Below are 15,738 nucleotides of genomic sequence, written 5' to 3' on the forward strand. Positions count from 1 at the left end.
GAGCAAACAATAGCCAGCCATGGGGGGGTCGCCTGAAATGTTTTTGATTTAATTAATTACTGATTAATATATATATATATATATATATATATATATATATATATATATATATATATATATATGACAGAATTTATTATTATTTTTCAAATTAAAATAAAACACAGCAACTTTACTCTGTTCTTTCACATTCTCAAATATAAATTTAGTTTCAATAAAATGCGGTATAAGGTGAGGAAAAAATAAAGTACAGTATGAAAATGTCTGAGCTGACACATCTAGTGACTTTGTGCATTAATCCTGGCTACTCTGTATTTTGTAACAGTAACAAACATGATTAAAATCAAAGTTTACAAACAAAAATGTATTTGGGATTGCTAAAAAGTTGGGATATAAAAATGGGGTCATGATCCAAAACCAAAAGTGATTCTTAATAGGGAGCATTTGGTAGTTTAAAAAATTGTATTTTAAGTGGTTAAAAAAAGAGAGGTAAATAACCCAAAAAATACATGGGATTGGTAATAAAATGTAATTTTTCTAGAAGGATCTGGTGAATATCGTGGAAACGAAACGGGGATTGCTGGTGTAAGACTGGTTTTAAGTCCTGTGAAGAAGGTGCAGTCTGTGTGATTGCTTAATAAGGCGTGGGAATCAGGTTACAACGTGAGCAAACCCGCCGTTGTGGAGCCTCGTCATTCTCGCGAGAACTCAGTCCTACTACATTCATGTATATTGTGAGAGTTTTCCAGTTCTCGCGTTACTTCACAACTTTCCCACGCTTGATGTTTTGGCGTCTGCCCTCTGCCTGTCCCCCTCCCCGTTTATTTCTCACCATTTTTGCCCCGTCATCTACTTCTACCCCCTTGTTTTTACTCTAACCTCCGTCTCCTGATATGCTAAATGAGGGGCTAGGAGAAGAATCTTGCGATTTTTGGACTTTTTTTTTGATGAGGAGGGGGGGCGTTATCGTTGAAGATGGCGCCCGTTGTTACGGGGTAAGTGCCGAAATTTGAAGCACATTGTTAGGAAAACAAGTTCTAGTGTAGTTGTGTGCTTGTTGGTCGGATTTTTAAATCATTCTATGGATGTTTTCAGTGTTTAAGGCACTGCTTTGCTCTGTTGTAGCTTCACTTCTTGGAGCAGCAGCAGCTGCACAGTCCGTGTGTGGCCAGCAGTTAGAACTAGTCTCTGTAGGATTTCCTACTTTTTATTTACCTGTCCCACTTTAATTTTTATTTGTATTATTATTTTTTGTAAAGCCACGTTTATAGCATTCTATTTCACGTGTTTAATACTTATGAAAGCTTATTGTATTCACAGATTTAAAAAAAAAAAAAAAGTTTAATTTTATTTCTGAATTGATGACAGAAAAACAAGTAAAAAAATAAATAAATTGGCCCTGTTTTTCTGATTTTATAGGAAATGTTTTTCGTTTTTGATGTGTTTTTGTGTTTGTATGGATTTTATGGACCCTGAGTCTGAAATAAAGCCAATTAATACTATGCCATCTCATCAATTCAGAAAAACCGAATAATAATACCTATTAATACAGGAAAAACAGGGCAACTTTTTTTTTGAAAATTTAGTTATTTTTTATCTCATCAACTCAGAATAACCGCAAAATATTTCCTATAAAAACAGAAAAACAGAGCCATTTTTTTAACGTACCTATTTTTATCTCATCAACTCAGAAAAAACTAAAAATATGTTATGTAAAAAAATATATAATTTCAGAAAAACAGAAAGACATTTCCTATAAATACAGAAAAACAGGGCAATTTTTTTTTTTTATTTAGTTAATTTTTTATCTCATCTACTCAGAAAAACCAGAAAATATGTTCTATAAAAATGATCTCATTTCAGAATAACAGAAAAATATTTCCTATAAATACAGAAAAACTGAGCCATTTTTAAAATTTATGTATTTTTTTTTATCTCATCTACTCAGAAAAACCAAAAAATATGTTCCTTAGAAAATTCTCACTTCAGAAAAACAGAAACATATTTCCTATAAAAACAGAAAAACTGGGCCATTTAAAAAAAAAAAAAAAAAAAAAATATATTTTTATTTCATCAACTCAATTTTTAAATTTACTGATTTTTATCTCTTCAAGTCAGAAAAACCAAAACCTTGTTTTTCTGTGAATCCAATAATCTTCCGCAATAATTAATCTATAAAGAATAAATTGCAGTATTGCCATGTACCACATGGAAACAATATTGATTTGTATTTATTGCCTTTCTGTTCCGTATAAAATGCAGTTTGCTGCAATGGTTTCTTTCATGTTATTTATCAAATTTACACACTAACGTTACTTATTTTTGTTCAACTAATTATAACAAGATCCCAAAAATTACTTTAAAAATGATCATAGCTACATTCATTATAAACGTACAGGTATACTATAAATCACGCTGTCTTTTGTGGAAGTTTAATCGTATATTTTAAACAACTTTGAGAAATTGAAAAATGTAAAACGTGTAATTCTTTGATTTTTTTTTTTAACAGCTTATTACAATTTGATAACATGCATTCAGCTTTTCCAACAATCCTGTAAACCAAATCAGTAAGTGTAAGCTATTTTATGATATGATGACAGTAAACAGGACATGAAGCTATCTGTTGATAATATAAAGTGGACAGCTTAGATTTAGAGCTTTTTTAGGGGAAGTTATTAAAGCAGAAGTGTGTGTATTGCAATACAAAGTCTACTTCTCCATTGATTTGATCTATAGACGGTTTTCACCGACATCACGTTCTGGATGCGCAGCCATATTGGAGGCACTCGGAGGTTAACACTGCGATGGATAAATGTCCGAAACTACAGAAAAGCTCCTTAAAATGCGTTATAGATGCTAAGGCATACAGGGAAGGACTTGGTCCACAGGAAAGGGTAAAATATTTAAAAAAGTCACGCTTTATTGGTGGTGCAGATCCATACGAGTCGGTTCCTTCGTCTTAGATCATTGACAACGCGGAGATTCTTCCGTCTATTATTTATCCTGATATCGTCAACTACCTGGTTTTCTCACCAAGCGCATACACTGCGAAAGACCTTCAATCTTATAAAAGTTTGGAGGCTTATAACCAGATGGTGTGTGTATGGGTGAGGGAGATGCAGTATCAAAGTCATCAATGACAGATGTGTTGTGAACACTAAAGTAAGTAATGCAATAATAATGGTATAAGGTCAGACTTTTTACCTGGAATACAATGAGAAATACAGCACATTTTTAGCTCTACATGTTAACAACTGTGTTGCTACAGTAGCAGGCTATTAAATGTGATTATATTAAGTCAATAATGTCACATGCTTGATATGAATTATATTTTTATCATCAAACTAGAAAACGAGTTAAGAGCCGCTGCTATAAACAATTCACTTACCTGACAAGAAATGGATCGAAAAAATTCGGTTGTTCAGATTTTTCTTGTAGATCCTGGTTTAGCTTCACTAACCACAAGCACCTCCTTTTCTCTTGATAAGTTTTGACATCGTTGTCCCTCGTTTGTTATAACTTTTGGCAGTCTATAAAACTCTAAATGTTTTTCACGGTCTGACCGATTGGAACAGCCAAAAACACGGCAATAATTCACCATTTACTCTCGAAGTTTGGGATTTGTTTATGTGCGTGCACCTTGTTTACCTGTTGAGTATCTCCAATATAGCGACTTCCGGGTTGATGATGTGGCGTGAAAAACTATTATTTATCATACAGCAAGTTTCTGTATGAGAAATACTGAGCAACTTTCTCAAAAGGGATAGACAACTTAGATTTTTTTCCTAGTTAATAATAAAGAAAAGTGCTGTTTTCATTTTTTTTTCACTTTTTATAGAAGCCAGTGTCATGTACTGAGTTCACATTGTACTGAGATTGTATATGTGCATGCGCACACATGCGCACTACTGGAAAACTAATTTTTGCTAAAAAATGTATAATACATTTTTTATTTCATTTTTTCAAAGTGAAAGGACACGTGTTTTATTTGTTTACTGGATTGGGTTAGGGTTATAATCTCAGTACGGAGTAGAGGTCGACTGATATATGGACTTTTTTCAAGATTGGTCATCGGCCCAAAAAAAAAAAATATATATCTATAGATATACCATTACCAGCCCTCCCTAAGGAAGGATAAGAAACACTTCATTAGCTAGGATATAAAATTAGAGGGCAGTGTTACACCTAGGTGAGGGGGAAGGGAACAGGGAGGAGAGACTCGAGGTAGGAAATGGAAAGGGTGGGGAAGAGTTGGTCATTTTAAAGTGAGAGTGAGATGTGATGTGAAAGCTTAGGTATAATGGTGGTGGCTGTGAACAGAGGGAAGGAGTGAGTGGTTATACCTAAAAACAGGTGTTTAGTTTAAACCGACTACTTGCACAATGCACTTTGTACAGACCTTTTCCAAAAAATTAGAATATCATGGAAAAGTTGTTTAGTTTCCATAATTCCAATCAAAAGTTAAACTTTCAAAGATTATAGATCCAGGGCCCACAATTTAAACAATTTCAAGTATTTGTTTATTTTTACATAATTTGGGCTTCCAGCTCATAAAACACACGAAAACAGGAATTAAAAAAATTAGAATACTGTGAAGAATTCACCATTTACTTTTCAGTTTTTCATAATCAATAAAAAGTATATCGGACTCAAATATCGGCTTCCAAAATCGGATTTAGATATCAGCCATCGGCTGAATTTTTTATTTTTATTTATTTTTTAAATCGGTGTTGGCATCGGCCTTTGAAAATCCCATATCATTCGACCTATACGGAGGTAAACTCAGTACGAGACCACGGAACATTGCTTTTTCTTTGTTTTTTAAACATCTCTGAGAAATAAAGAAATGCCTGCTGACTGTTTCTATTCTACAGCTCTCATCTGTTTTTTTGGATTTTATTTTATTGCAGCACCTCACATTTTGCACTACCTGTTAATCTTTTTCTATTTTCCCTGTGCTAGACTATTATTGAATCATGGGGTGAAATCACTTTACATTGTGAAACTTTTTGTTTTGCAGGAAGTTTGGCGAGCAACCACAAGCTCAGCGTTTGACAAGGTAGAAGAAGAAAAAAAAATTCTTCAGTGCAGAACCATCTGATCTTGATCTAAGTAGTGCAGCAGTGTTGTACAACTCTCTTACAGTTTCATGTATTTATCCCAATTTTCAGGGAGGCGATGAGGAATTACTTGAAGGAGAAAGATGATCAAACTGTGCTTATACTCCACGCAAAAGTTGCACAAAAGTCATACGGCAATGAAAAAAGGTTTGTGTGTCACTGGTAAAAGCTGTAGATCTGGTTTATGTGTGTGTTAACTATATGATCTGTGGTTGATTTTTCTCCATCAGGTTCTTCTGTCCTCCTCCGTGTGTGTATCTGATGGGCAGTGGCTGGCAGAGCAAGTTAGAAAGTATGGAGAAAGATGGCTGCACTGAGCAGGAGGCTCAGCCCTGTGCGTTCATTGGGATTGGCAGCAGTGAGCAGGAGATGCAGCAACTCAATCTGGAGGGAAAGGTAAATGAGAAAGTGGAACACAACTGACTAAGGCCCTTAAGCCAGTGATTCCTTTCAGCCCACGACCCTCAAAATACAGGCGCCAGAGACCAGGGTCCCCCACTGTAAATGTAGGTGGTTTAACACAGACATGAATATTCACAGGGTTCCTGCAGATCCTTAAAAAGTCTTAAAAGGCACTCAATTCATCAATCTAAAAATAAAGCCTTAATTATCATTAAAATGTCTTAAATCAATCTTTAAAAAAAATAAAATGGTAACATTAGTTTTTAAGAAAATATATACACAACATGGATAAAATGTAAATTTAAGATATTTTCCTAAATGGCTTTTCTAAACGGTTTTTATTTTTTGTATTGTTGTTGTTTTATAGATTTCTGGCTATTTTTGTACTCATCTTGTGTTTTTTGAGTGACTTTGATTATTTTAGTCTGTTTTTTTATGTATTTAACGCTCTGTGTATTTTTGTGTGTTTATTTTGGCGGCCGCCAGTTGCCCGTCTGCACTAGACACTAGACAAAAATTACCCTAACCCTATGTAATTGATGTGGCATTTTTTTCCCCCCCCCAATTATGTTTTCTGTGAAATTGGTCCAAATTTAATTTCAATAAAAAGTCTTCAAATGTTTTGGATTTAATTTCACTAAAGCTGTAGGAACTCTGGATTGAAGAACAGTCATGTGGTGACAGGGCCATTTATAAGGGGAATAAAGGGGAGCACAAACTGTTAAAAGGGAGTTTGTTTTTCCCACTGTCGCTTTTGCTTGTTCATGTGGATATGTTGGGTTTTTTCCTTTTTCCTTTTTATTACAAATTTTATATTTTGTTAGAGCTTTGAGATGAATTTTGTTGTAATTAGCACTATATAAATAAAGTTGAATTGAATTTTGGGGCCTTTTCATAAATGATGATCTATTGTTCTATGAATCTGTGATAACCACATTTATTTATTTATCTGAATAATATCCACTGTTATCCTGGAAGTGTATTATTTACTCCATACTATATAGTCATCTTAAAGATGTAAATTCTTGTTTTAATCAGAAATGAAATGGGTTAAAAGTGACCAAAAAATGGTGGAAAGGACAGTGAAATGAGGTTTTAAAAACTACAGAAATTGGTTAAAAGTTGCAAATTGTGGCCAAAAACAGATAAAAAGGTTTCAAAGTGTTAATATTGGCTTGTAAGTTGCAGACAAAATTAGGAACAATTAGTTTAATCTGGCAAATAATGGGCATGACAAATCGTGAGTATGGTTAAATTGGCAAAAATAAGCATGAAAAATGGTGGAAAGAGGTTAAAAGTGACAATAATGGATCATCATATGCAACATTTGGTGGGAAAAGTAGTGGAAAGGGTTTATAAGTGCTGAAAATGTCTTTAAGAAGAAGAGATGTGCAGAAAAGGCCTTGAAATTTGATGGAGAAGTGGCAGAAATGGGAATAATGTAGCAAAAATGCATTAAAAGGAGTAAAAAATATGGCAAGAAAAAGTGATGAAAATAGGTTAAAATATGGCAAATTTGGTGTAGTTGCAGAAAAAGGGTAAAAATAAGCAAAATGGGATGAATTGTTCAAAATATAATCTCAGTTTCTTGAAGGCATCTGGTGACCCCCTCTTAGTATGTTCCAACCCCAAGGTTGAGATCTCTTGCCTTAAGCAGCGTTTTTTGCCTGCTACTGATCTTTACAATAGATCAATACAAATAAAAATCCTTAAATCATCATTAGTATTGCATTATTTTGTCCTTTCGCTATAACAAATATTGCATTTGCTTATTCCTGAATTGATTCTGCACGACTTGCTCCAATGAACTGATGCTGATGTAACTTAATAAACAGTGAAACAAAAAACAACAACCTGAAACTATCATTTTGCGACAGCACTTCTGCACAGCAAAGACTCTGTATATCAGCGACTCAGACAAAAGGAAGCACTTCATGCTGTCGGTGAAGATGCTCTATGGAAACAGCTCCAACATTGGAGTCTTCCTCAGTAAAAGGATCAAGGTCATCTCCAAGCCCTCCAAGAAGAAGCAGTCCCTGAAAAATGCTGATTGTGAGTCACAGATATTAATGTCAACAACACAAAATAAAAACCAGTGTGACTCTTTGAGTTGTTTGTGAGTTGAAATGCTTGTTTAACTGTGTTTCTCTTTCTGCAGTGTGTATAGCGTCTGGGACTAAGGTGGCTTTGTTTAATCGTTTGCGATCGCAGACCGTTAGTACTCGATATCTTCACGTGGAAGGAGGAAACTTTCACGCTAGCTCTCAACAGTGGGGTGCCTTCTTCATCCACCTTTGTCAGTTCCTTCATGTTTTTATGTAAATGTACTTGTTTTTTTTTATTCTTATTTTTAAAATACTAAAACGATGTGGTGACACTTTGTATTTTCAGTGGATGACGAAGAGTCTGAGGGGGAAGAGTTTGCGGTCAGAGACGGCTACATTCACTACGGTCAGACTGTCAAATTGGTCTGTTCAGTGACTGGCATGGCCCTGCCCAGGCTCGTACGTGTCCAACTTATCTCTCAAGCATTAGCTGACTTCTTATACTTCTTTATAAATGGCAGGGGTGGACTGGGACCTAAATTAATCACTGGCATTTTCTATTCAGACCAGTCCACTACGTTATCAGCTACACCACGTATAAGCTGTTATTAAGTCAGTAATGCTCAACGTGTGGATTTTTATGTCTTAATTTTAATTATTATTCCCCCAGAAAACCTTAAATAGGGGACACTTTTTAACCCCTTTTTACCTATTTCCTTTGACCATTTTGCAACTTCCTTTGTCCCATTTTTGCCCATTTTCAAAAAGTTCTGACATTTTTTTTGTTTTGTTTTTAGCTTCCTTTTGCTAATAAATATCAATTTTTTTTAAATTTTTTGTCAATTTTTTCAAGTTTTTCTGACACTTTTATCCAATTTTTGTCCTTTCTTAAAATTGTTTTGGCCACTTTTCATTTAAATAGGCTAACTATTTCCCAATAAATACCACTTGTTTCCTTTTTCCCCTACATTTTGCCTCTATATGTTCCACATCTTTGACCTTATTTTTTACCACCTTTTGCCCTTTTTCACTATTGTTTACCACATTTTGCCCTTTCTTACTATTGTTTACCACATTTTGCCCTTTCTCATTATTTGTTTACCACATTTTGCCCATTTTAGCTACCCTTTTCCATTACATTCCAACTGGTTCCTCTTTGTTTGCCCATTTTTGGGGGCCATTCTTTACTGCTTTTGGCCCATTTTAGTCACTTTTCACTCATTTCTTGCAATTTTTGAACCATTTTTGGCCACCTGTTACATGTCTGCCTCCACTCGTTTGTCAAAAAAACCCCCCAAAATGTAGCGGACCAGACCGGCCCACCGGGACGATGCCTGGTATGCCAGATGGCCAGTCCATCCCTGTAAATGGTGGATTTACCTTTTACCATTTCTTTGTCTTCCTAAATGCACATGTATGAGTGTGTTTTTTTTTATTTTTTTTTAATATAGTTAGTTTTCTTTATTTTTAGTTCTTTGTTATGAATATTTTTGCCTTATTTCCTCAGGTTATTCGTAAAGTGGATAAGCAAGCAGCATTAATGGAAGCTAATGACCCGGTGTCACAGCTTCACAAGTGTGCCTTCTACCTGAAAGATACAGACAAGATGTACCTCTGCCTATCTCAGGAGAGGATTATTCAGTACCAGGTGGACACACACACACACACACACACACACACACACACACACACAAATTCAGGATATCACTCAAACAGAGAACAACAGAAACAGTAGGTATGAGAAAAAAAACTGACCCATTTATTGTTAACAATGGCTTACATTTATTTTAACCTCAAACATAATGATATTTCACAATTGATTAAAATAAAAAATAAATGAGAAGATGTTCAAAAAGAATCTCAAAACAAAGAAAAGAAAAAGTACGTAATTAAGTAAGACTGTTAATGAAATACAAGTGCACACATTACAATAGAAAAAATAACAAAAATAATGATAAAATGTACAAATATAATACAGATATATATGAGAATAAAAAAGCTGACAGGTTTAAACTCTGTAATATATATTCAGATACAAACACTTTTGCTGATATCGTACTGATATCAATATCGGATCGAAACGGCCTTAATTTTTTCTTCTACATTTATTCTGATTTCAAATGTCTGATTGTAACTAGGCTTTTAGAAGGTTCATCATCTTGTTAATGTGAGGGATGGAAACCATTTTAAACATTTTTTTTCCTTTTAGGCCACAACATGCTCCAAAGAAATGAACAAGGATACTATTAACGATGGTGCTTCGTGGACAATCATTAGCACTGACAAGGCTGAGTACACTTTTTATGAAGGCATGGGCCCCGTCTCCACAGCCGTCACACCGGTCCCTGTGGTGGAAACTCTGCAGGTACTAACAAAAACAGGCTCAAGAATAAACCTGATTCATTCATTAACTACCAATTGTTCTTTCAATTATAATTTGTATTATGAACAATGTAAAAGCTATATTTTTCTCCCCACAATTGGCCTGTGTTCAGTTAAATGGTGGAGGAGATGTGGCCATGTTGGAGCTGACTGGACACAACTTCACACCAAAACTCCGAGTGTGGTTTGGAGACGTGGAAGCAGACACGATGTACAGGTACATGCGGATGCCTGTGCCAGAGTTACGTTTTAAAATTACGATTACGTATTTAATTATCCATATTCAATTACCATTACTTTGACCAGCATTTTTCCAATTACAATTATAATATTCCCCCTGAAATCAATTACAATACCATTGTTTATTACTAAAGTTCAATTACAAGTAATCCCAATTACTGAGCGTTTAATTAAAAAAAAAGCCCATAAAACCTAACCTTCCTCTTGTGTTAGCATCTCTTATGATAACGGGCCATTTTTTACTCATGTCTTAAATCAGCTTTAAAATACACAAAGAAATATTATATATAGTCTAATTAGTTTTTCATCTCTTGGTTACCTTGTTAGGCTTCCTTATGGTACGTTCACACCAAACGCGCTTTGGGCATCAAAATCGTGCCTCACACGCATAGTTGGACGCGTGTGCTCATTGAATACAGATGCTTGTCACCATCGTTGAAGATGCTCAGTACGCGTGTCGAGGGGAGGGGCTTCTCTGTTGCCGGTGGTGTTCATACAATGGATGATATTATGGCGATCAGTTACGTTCACATGTGTTGAGAAGGCTGTGTTTCCGGTCGGATGTATTTTGGTGTGACTCAGTGTGTGCACTGTGATGTTAGAGGGCTTTAGAGAAGTGTGGTTGAATGGAGAATAAAGTTTGGAGTTCCTTGCTGAACACGCCGCCTCCGACTCCCGTTCATCGGCTCTACATTATCGAGAGAGTGGCTTGGCTTTATTTGCACCTCGGCGCCGTTTCTGGATTCACCAGAGCCGTGCCCGGACGGGAGTCGCTTTCAGCGCTCCTTCCATCTCTCCCGTGCCCAGTTTGATGACCTGCTGACCTGCATCGGCGCTCGCATCTCCTACCAGGACACCAACTACAGGCGTTCTATTCCAGCAGAATAGCGCCTGTCCATCTGTCTCCACCTCCGGTTAGTGTTTTTTTTACTCATTATTCTGAATACATCACGGATGGGGAACGCTCCTGATTGGTCGATGCACCGCGATATGCCCCAAAAGTTCAACAATCCCAACTCCAGCATCAGGCGCGTTGGAGGCGCCGGACGCACATCAAAAGCGTCCGCTGCTCCAAAAGCTTCAAAACGCGCCGTGCAGGAGGCACGGGACTCACAGCGGGACCTCCGACACTCCCTAGAAGCGCGTCCACCATATATTGCGAATGTACCCATGCCGCTTTTGACACGTTTGGTGTGAACGCGTCATAATCCATTAAAACTTTAGTTTTAATGTTTTTGATGTTGGCGTCTGAGCCTTTTCTCTGTCAGTTAATCTTTTTTTTTTTAAATGGTACAGTGATCCTCGGGAGAACTAATGGGTGAATTTGACATGAAACATATTTTAACAATGGTTTACTACAGTGGTTCCCAAACCTTTCACAGCCATGTACCCCTTCAGACATTTAACCTGAAGCCCTGTACCCCCTACTCCTGCACACTTAAAACATAGTATTGTAATGTCATATACAATGTAGCCCAACTGTGAATTTTACCTATCCTGTTGAGGAATAATATATATTAACTATAATATTTGCATTTCCTGAAGAAAATGCAAATAAGGAAGCAGGTGCTGACTTGTGTCGCACTACATTAGCTAATCATTGGCATTAGAATTATCTAACATTAGCATTAGCCTAGGAATAGCGTTAACCTAGAAATAGCATTAGCCTAACATTAACCTAGCAATAGCAATGACCTAGTAATAGCATTGACCTAGCATTAACATCAACATAGCAATAGAATTAGCCTCACAATAGGGCTCACCCTAACATTGACCTAGCATTAGCCCAGCAATAGCAATAACCTAGCAATAACATTAACATAGAGATAGAATTAGCCTTGCAATAGCATTAGCCTAACATTAACATAGAAATAGAATTAGCCTTGCAATAGCATTAGCCTAAAATTAACATTGACCTAGCATTAGCATTAACCTAGTATTAGCCTAGCAATAACAATAACCTAGCATTAGCCTAACATTAACGTTCAACAGTTTTTATAAAATGTTCGTGTCAATTACAAAGTCAAGTTTCTCAACTTAATTACAATTACAATAGCAAATATTTGAGTTCCAGCTAGATTCCATTTGTCTTCTTTTAGAATAGTATGTTAGGTTGAGCTTTCGTTTATTCAGACACCATTTTCAGGCAAATTTTTATCTCCCGACATGTTTCAACTGTCAACCGACAAAGACTGGCAGTCTGAATAAGCGAAAACGCAACATAGCAAGATATTTTTCAATTTTCATTTCAATTTTAACATAATTTTAATTAATTACGCAATTAAAATTATAATTGACCCCAACCCTGGCCTATGCTCTTTTTAGCAAAAAAATATATGATATATGACCATCTTACCCCTGTTTTAGCATTTTTACACTGGCTCCCAGTATGTTTTAGGATTGATTTTATTGATCACTTTTAAGGCCCTAAATGGCCCCAACTTACCTCACAGAGCTTTTATTACCATATACACCAGCGCGTACCTTAAGATCCATGGGCAAGGGTCTGCTCTGTGTTCCACGGGCCCATCTGAAAACTAAAAAGGACTATAGAGCCTTTTCAGTCTGGACCCCAACATTCTGGAATGATCTGCCCTGATTTTTATTAACTTTATGTTTCTGCATTTTTAAACTGTTTTCATCTCTGGCCTAAACTATGTCTTTTATTTTCTAATGTATAGCTGCCTTTGGAAAGCACTTTGTAACGTGTTTTGAAAAGTGCTATAGAGATAAAAATGTATTATTATTTAGTGCTGTCAAGAGATTAAAAAAAATGGCGCGATTAATTAATTATGCTCTGTAATGAAATAATGTAATTAATCTATTTTTAATCGCACATAAAAATTGCTGAGAATTGTTCTCAACTTCAGGTATTTTCATTTAAATCACATTATTGTGGCAGATCAAAAGATTGGTATATAACAAAGTGGCTTTATAAAGTAATTTATTTATTTATTTTTTTTTCTTTTTAATTTTTTATTTAAATTTATTGTTTTTAACTGACTTGAACAGATACAGGAGTAGCCATTTACATTCTGCTGTTTTTGAGATTAGTTCTAAGGGCTATGTGTCATATTGATGTGTACTTTAGTGAATCTCCAAATAATAGAAAATACAAATGAAATAAAACATCAGGAATTATTCATTTTGGCTCTGAACCCTGTCATCTTGTCTAGTTTTGGCAACACGGCGTACTCGGAGCTTGTTGCAGTTAGCACTGTCCGAATGTCTGTTCTAGCTGTCCATGCTAGCTGCTACATGTTTAGCATTGAGGTGCTAATGGGTGCTGCAAATCTCCGGTGTTCAACAAACTTTTTCTTGCTTGATTTGCACACAACTAGGCTCGTTTTCCATCTGGTGTTTTTATAAGACAAAATTAACGCAAACAAAGCTGAGCAGCTTGGCAATCTCCCGTCTTGTATTGTAGCCTGTGCATCAATAATATGTCTATACCAGGAACTCTTGAAATGAGAAGGTTCCGCGCTGTTTGGAGTGCTTAAAAAAAGGCATTATTTTTTTAGCGCGTAATTTTTTCCTGTATTTAATTAATCACAATTAATTTCTTAAAGTGACAGCCCTATTATTATTATATTATTATGTAAAGGTGTTAGATTTGATGATGCAGTAAGTAGCCCAGCCTTGTCTTTTTGTATTTTTTTTTAGATGTGGAGAGAGTGTGCTGTGTGTGGTGCCAGATATCTCAGCCTTCAGAGAAGGATGGCGCTGGGTGAGACAGCCGGTTCAGGTGCCTGTGACTCTTGTCCGCAACGACGGGATCATCTATGCCACGCCCCTAACCTTCACGTACACCCCCGAACCAGGGCCCAGACCTCACTGCAGTGCAGCAGGGGACATTCTACGGTCAAACAGCACTTCATCATGACCAGCATCCACACAGCAAAGGGACAGCTTTGGAAGTGGATGTGGAGCTGATATGGACCCTGTCTCCACTCTGTTAGCGTGCCCTGAAAATGTTTGTGAACTTGTTCTCCAAAGAGGCTCAGTTACCTGTGAAGAACTGCAGAGAAGCCCTTTAACAAATGAAAACTGAAGAGGAAAAAATACTGAAGAGTTCCACACAGACTTCTTCTAACTAACTGTCTTCTACTGCCATCTTATGGATTGATGTGAAAATGCAACTCAACAACCTAAATATTCAAGCTCTTCACCTGAAAGGAGAGGAATACATTTTTCTAAGATTTTATAATAACATTTTATGCTTTTTAGGAAACTTTTGAAGGTTTGTTAACAACCAAGGTTATTGTTTTACTGTGAACTATGTTCATTTAAGTGTTATGAGCAAGGGAGTTACATTGTTTTTATGGACCAAGGAACATTCTAATGATTCAATAATACTATATTTTGAAAGCTTTTTTGAAGGTACATTTTGACTTTTATTTAATACTACATAAAAAGTTCTCTTTTCTTTAGCTGCAAAGCTTGGTTCAGTCGAAACCACTTTTGAGGCGAAGTTTTTACTTGGAGACGGTTGTAAAAAAAAAATACAAATAAATGTAAAGGATTTTTCACCTTTTTGTGTGTTTGACTTTCTCATCATCACTACCAACCATTACCAAATATTGATAATGATCTTTATAGCATAGTACAGAAAATAAATTAATGCCAACTTTTTAATGAGGCACTTTAAATAAACAAAATATGCCCAAGTTGTATGACTGATCATAAGGACTTGATATTAAGAGAAACTCTTCAGTTATGTATTTGATTGTGATTTGCCAACAGTGGAGGAATATTATTTGTTTCATCATAATAGTTAATTTTCTCTGTATAAATCTTCACTTTGACTTTTTTTTATAGTTGATATAAGAGGACGTAAATTAAACAGTAATGAATAGGGATGCACCGAAGTGGCCGAAGCCGAATAAAATGTAAACACTTGGCCGAATATCGAATGTGGTTAAGTTTTTCACAATTTTTTTTAATAGTGCAGAAATAGCCTAGAATATTTTTTTTTTTCATTTTTATTAGACCTTCAAATAAAACAAAACATGCATTCCAAAAAAAAACCTAAAGTGCATTAAAGGGGAGGTATGATGAAAAAGATCACTTTATAATGGTTGTACTACAATGATATACATCCCTTGAGCCTCATTCAGAGGGCCAAAGTTGAAAAAGTTCTGTTTCCTCCCTCCCTTGTTGTTCCATATTTTGTAAAAAGTCAGTTTTAAACGGGCGAGTTGGATTTTGGCCACGTTGGCAGGTGACGTCACCTGACACGCCTCCCAGAATGTGAGCTCCTCCCTCTCCAACTATCTAACAGATAAAACAAACACTGCAGTTTAATATAGAATATATATTATACTTTATTGCCATATATGTAAATGCCAACTGCACTACTGGACGCCCAAACGGCACTACTTTTTCTGCTGCCGATCATGTTGGGAGTCACTGCTTGGAGCCCCAAGCTGTTAGCATTCCATGCTAATGCTACACCAGCCTGTGCAGCGAGACCCGGTGTAGTGTAAGGAGGAAACGATGGGGACATTTGTGGATAATTCAGTAGGTGGCGGTATGCACCTAGTTTGTAATCC

At 36.0% G+C, this 15,738-nt stretch overlaps 1 protein-coding gene across 1 annotated transcript; it reads left to right on the top strand.

Annotated features, from left to right (window-relative positions):
* Nucleotides 1-743: 743 nt before the first annotated feature.
* LOC114469907 (suppressor of hairless protein homolog) lies at nucleotides 744-14,713 on the top strand. The gene is made up of 11 exons (XM_028457806.1): nucleotides 744-992; nucleotides 5,018-5,056; nucleotides 5,169-5,264; nucleotides 5,348-5,513; nucleotides 7,397-7,571; nucleotides 7,678-7,815; nucleotides 7,911-8,023; nucleotides 9,072-9,212; nucleotides 9,774-9,929; nucleotides 10,060-10,163; nucleotides 13,850-14,713. Exons 1-11 carry the CDS (start codon nucleotides 973-975, stop codon nucleotides 14,067-14,069), a joined length of 1,368 nt encoding a protein of 455 aa, XP_028313607.1. The 5' UTR covers nucleotides 744-972; the 3' UTR covers nucleotides 14,070-14,713.
* Nucleotides 14,714-15,738: the final 1,025 nt, after the last annotated feature.

The sequence above is a fragment of the Gouania willdenowi genome, chromosome 1 (assembly GCF_900634775.1).
Source record: "Gouania willdenowi chromosome 1, fGouWil2.1, whole genome shotgun sequence".
In the NCBI taxonomy this organism is placed as follows: Eukaryota; Metazoa; Chordata; class Actinopteri; order Blenniiformes; family Gobiesocidae; genus Gouania; species Gouania willdenowi.

What these genes read in the sequence shown, in the direction of transcription:
- LOC114469907 (XM_028457806.1), top strand. Translation starts at nt 973, where the DNA reads ATGGCGCCCGTTGTTACGGG. An exon ending in AACTCAATCTGGAGGGAAAG is followed by an intron (nt 5,514 to 7,396) that starts GTAAATGAGAAA and finishes ATTTTGCGACAG; the next exon opens with CACTTCTGCACAGCAAAGAC. An exon ending in GTCCCTGAAAAATGCTGATT is followed by an intron (nt 7,572 to 7,677) that starts GTGAGTCACAGA and finishes CTCTTTCTGCAG; the next exon opens with TGTGTATAGCGTCTGGGACT.